Raw genomic sequence first — 5,000 nt, 5'->3', positions numbered from 1 at the left:
TAGATAAACACACACACACACACATTAATAATAAACACACGGTGATGTGCACACACACTTCATGAACACACATACACACTTCATGAACACACACACACACACCCTTCATGTACACACACACACACACACACAGGACTGGGAGTCGATCTGAGAAAGGAGTGCTGGACACAGGAAGCACACACACACGCACACACACACACACACACACACTTACCATGGCGCAGGCAGGACTGGGAGTCGATCTGAGAAAGGAGTGCTGGACACAGGAAGCCAAAATCACTAATGGAGATGACCTCTGACCCCATCCCATGATCCTTGAGCAAAGAGGATGCACTAAGACACTGAGAGGAAGAGAGGAGCAAGAGAAGAGAGCGGTAAGAATGTGTGTCTGTGTCTGTGTGTCTGTGTCTGTGTCTGTGTAAGTGAGTGTCTGTCTGTCTGTCTGTCTGTCTGTCTGTTGTGAGTGTGTGTTTGTGTGTGTGTCTGTCTGTCTGTCTGTCTGTCTGTCTGTCTGTCTGTCTGTCTGACTGATGTGAGTGTGTGTTTGTGTGTGTATATGAGTGAGTGAGTGAGTGAGTGTGAGTGTGTGTGTGAGCAGACTGTAAGAATCAACCCTCTGTCTGTCTGTCTGTCTGTCTGTCTGTGATTGTGTGTCTGTCTGTCTGTGATTGTGTGTCTGTCTGTCTGTCTGTCTGTATATGAGTGAGTGAGTGAGTGAGTGAGTGTGTGAGTGTGTGTGTGTCTGTCTGTCTGTCTGTGTTTGTCTGTGTCTGTGTGTATAAGTGAGTCTGTCTGTCTGTCTGTCTGTCTGTCTGTCTGTCTGTCTGTGTATATGAGTGAGTGAGTGTGTGTGTGTGTGAGCAGACTGTAAGAATCATCCCTGTGTGTGTATAATATGATGAGTGTGAGTGTGTGTGTGTGTGTGTGTGTGTGTGTGTGTGTGTCTGAGCAGACAGTAAGAATGTGTGTGTGTATATGAGTTAATGTGTGTGTGTGTGTCTGTATGAGTTCATGTGTGTGTGTGTGTGTGTGTGTGTGTGTCTGTATGAGCTCATGTGTGAGTGTGTGTGTGTCTTACCTCCTGACTGTTGTTGCCCAGGGGTTGGTGGGTGTGGTCATGATCATGGTCGTCATGTTGCGTCGTTGGGGGTGTGGTTTGAGTAGTGGGGGTGTGGTCTTGAGTGAGGTCATACTCAGCGCTGCGTCTGGACCGCCCAGGGGGTGTGGTCGCGGGCGGGGACGGGGGCGGGGTTGACCCCTGACCCCTCTTGGTGTAGAGGTTGTGCTGAGAATCCGACTGGATCTTCTTCCCCTCCGAGCTGTCAATCACCAGGTTGTGGGAGGAGTCAGACTTGTGGGCGTCGGTCCTGGCGGCGTCCGCTTGTTTCCTGCTGTGTGTCGCGGAGGAGGCGGAGCCTGCGGCGGCGTGTTTGCCGTGCGCGTGTGTGTGTGCGTGTCGCTGCTGCGTGGCGCTGGCGTTGGGGTGTGTGTGTGTGACGGTGACGGTGTGCAGGTGGTCCACGCCCATGCTCCGCAGCAGCAGGCTCAGGCCGCCCACCGTCAGGCTGCCGTTGCCGTCGCCGTACTTCTCAAACAGAACCCACAGGTGGCGCTCCTGAGCCCGCCGCGCCGCACGCCCGTCCGTCACCGCGGCCTCACCGCAGCCCACCCCCGCCCCCGCCACCACACACGCCCACACCAGCAGCAGGCCAATCAGGGCCTGAGAGGGGCGTGGCCATCTCCATTCCGCCATCCCCTAGAGTTTCAGGGCGAAAATGTTAGAATACCACACACACACACACACACACACACACACAGACACACAAACACACACAGACACACAGACACAGACACACACACAGACACACACACACAGACACACACAACACACACACACACACACACACACACACACACACACAGACACACACACACACACACACACACACACACACACACAGACACACACACACACACACACACACACACACACACACAGACAGACACACACAGACACACACACACACACACACACACACACACACACACACACAGACACAGACACAGACACAGACACACACACACACACACACACACACACACACACCTCTATGTTTTTAACAACACACACACACACACACACACACCTCTATGTTTTTAACAACACACACACACACACACACACACCCCTCTATGTTTTTAACAACACACACACACACCTCTATGTTTTTAACAGCACTACACCACTATGTTTTTAACAACACACACACACACCTCTATGTTTTTAACAACACACACACACACCTCCATGTATTTAATAACACACACACACCTCTTTCTATATAACAACACACACACACCTCTATCTATTTAGCCACACACACACACCTCCATCTATTTAGCCACACACACACACACACCTCTTAGCCACACACACAAACCTCTATCTATTTAGCCACACACACAAACATCTATCTATTTAGCCACACACACACACACACACACACACACAGAGCTATCCTATGGCTCTATCCAGGGGCGGACTGGCCATCGGGGATACTGGGGGAATCCCCGGTGGGCCGATGGGGTTGGGATGGTCCAAAATACCGGCCCACTTCCATCACCAACCGGCCCTCCCTCCAACATCGCCGGCATCACCAACTATTTTGCCTTGCCTACTCAGCACTTGCGTCACTCGCTAGCAGACAAAGTTGTATTTGAGAGTGAGAGCATGTCATCGGCACCAAAACGTAAAGATGGAGCTGAAAAGCTCAGGGAGAAAAAGAAAAGATGTCTGGAGGAAGGTGCATCAAAATATTTTAAAATCTCTGATTTATTTGGGAAACCACCGACTGGTGACAGCGATACGAAGGTAAGTTGTGGCGTTGACTTGGCCAATGTTAGCTTGCTTTTCACAGATGAGGTAATGTTCCCTACAAGCTAGCCTAGCTAACGTTAGGTAGATAAATGTCCAAAATTGAGACGTTATGATCTGGTAAAATAAGCAAGCTGGCGCTGTTGTCATCATCGAGATGATCTATTTTGACATGTTAGCCGTAGTCACTTGTTTACAATCGATGAGCAAGCTATCCATGGTGGTAGTTGTAAAGAGGGCAATCTTATAATTTCTAATAACTTATGTCAAATAAGTTAACCAGCTAGCTTGTTATGCTAAAATCACCGTGTTACACACAACACTAACATTATAAACAATGTTAATATGTTATCTAGATTAGATAGTGAGGTCATAATAACACATGATTATACTGATATTGTTTTTTATTATCATGTGACTATAATGCACCCAGGCCGGCAGAGTTAGTTTAGGTTCTGTTACTTAACTTATTGTTTTGTTATGCACCTTCAACACCCCTACACACACACACACACACACACACACACACACACACACACACACACACACACACACACACACACACACACACACACAATCACACACCCAGCATGCAACACTGCTGATACCACTGATGTTCACACCCCATCGTATGTTCTATTCTGTTAATTTCTACAATATTAGTTCATACTAATTCTACCCTCTGATTCCAGTTTCTTTATTGTGTGGATATTCATTCCTTAATGTTCTGTAGTTATACGTATAACCATCTGATACTAGCCCAGAGTTAAGCCTATTCATCTAGCAAACTATACCTACCTTGGAGTGTTACAATAGCCAGTATCATTTTATTCCATGTGTCCACCCAGGCAAATTGGTGGATCCAAATATGATGTAATTTCTTTGTAATCATCCAAAATAATGTTAAGTGTATGGGTATTTTTCCAAGTAGGCCACTGACTGGTGGATACGTGCGATGCATTGAGTGGGCAGCGCGCCGTGCATTGAGTGGGCAGCGCGCCGTGTACTGAGTGGGCCGGTCTGACCGGGCCACTTTTTCCCCCCAGTCCGCCCCTGGATCTATCAGGCACACACTCACACACACACACACACACACAGCTATCCTATGGCTCTATCACTGGAGGCCCTGACCCAGCTCATCATGCCTGTTTGCACAGATGTGTGTGAGTGTGTGTGTTTGGACAGGTGTGTGTGTGTGTGTGTGTGTGTGTGTGTGTTTGGACAGGTGTCCTGCTCAGCCCAGATGCTACCAGCTGGAGTGTGTGTGTGTGTGTGTGTGTGTGTGTTTGCACAGGTGTCCTGCTCAGCCCAGATGCTACCAGCTGAGTGTGTGTGTGTGTGTGTGTGTGTGTATTGCAACTAGCTCCTGTGCACATATATCCAGTGTGTGTGTGTGTGTGTGTATTGCAACAAGCTCCTGTGCACATATATCCAGTGTGTGTGTGTGTCACATCAGTGTTGCCATGCTGGTGTAGCATTAGCGGGTAGCTAATGTGTAGCATTAGCGTGCTCTACCTGCTCCCTGTTTTAGCCACACCACACACACACACACACACACACACACACACACACACTCGTCCCTGAGCCCTCGGTGCGGAAATGATGCCTGCCTCGCTCCCACTGATGCGATGTGAGTGAACTACGTGGGAGTTACCGGTGACACGGCGGTCGCACCACTTCAGTTAGTTTAGTTTAGATGCCTCGCCAACACACACGCTATGCCACATGACGTATACCCTCAGCCGCACACTCTAACTACATCATGTATAACACGTGTGTGTGTGTGTGTGTGTGTGTAGGGCTCTTCACTCCGAAGCCGTGAGACAGTAACAGATGGTGAAGCATCACGCGGGCTCGGCCGGCCCCGCAGGCTCGTGGCGCAGCTACACGTTTCTCCGTCTAAATTCCGTTTCTACCGGGACACACACAGCCGCGCCACACACACAGCCAGTCCACACATATACACACGCTACGGCGATCCAAAAAAAGCGCCTTTAAATGCCTTTCTGCGCACCACACGGTCTTTGTTGAGCGTACCGTGTGCACATCTTCACGTCACACACCGGAAACGAGCTATGTAGCGATTAAGACTACACGTTTGCGAGCCTTCATCACAGTGATGATT

General features: G+C 49.3%; 1 protein-coding gene across 2 annotated transcripts in view; it reads right to left on the bottom strand.

Moving 5' to 3' along the window:
* Window positions 1–1,790, bottom strand: part of slc39a6 (solute carrier family 39 member 6) — a 7,670-nt gene extending 5,880 nt beyond the window's left edge. For both annotated transcript variants that reach the window (XM_031579399.2, XM_042709668.1), the window contains exons 1-2: window positions 1,079–1,790; window positions 215–341 (exon numbers count right to left, since the gene is read on the bottom strand). In XM_031579399.2, coding sequence (XP_031435259.1) covers window positions 215–341; window positions 1,079–1,753 — 802 coding nt within the window. In that variant the 5' untranslated portion in view covers window positions 1,754–1,790. The remainder of the gene's footprint in view (window positions 1–214; window positions 342–1,078) is intronic.
* Window positions 1,791–5,000: the final 3,210 nt, after the last annotated feature.

Source organism: Clupea harengus, chromosome 13 (assembly GCF_900700415.2).
Source record: "Clupea harengus chromosome 13, Ch_v2.0.2, whole genome shotgun sequence".
NCBI classification, from domain to species: Eukaryota; Metazoa; Chordata; class Actinopteri; order Clupeiformes; family Clupeidae; genus Clupea; species Clupea harengus.
The sequence above is the reverse complement of the archived record's forward strand: the minus strand, read 5'-3'. Positions and strand labels throughout refer to the sequence as shown.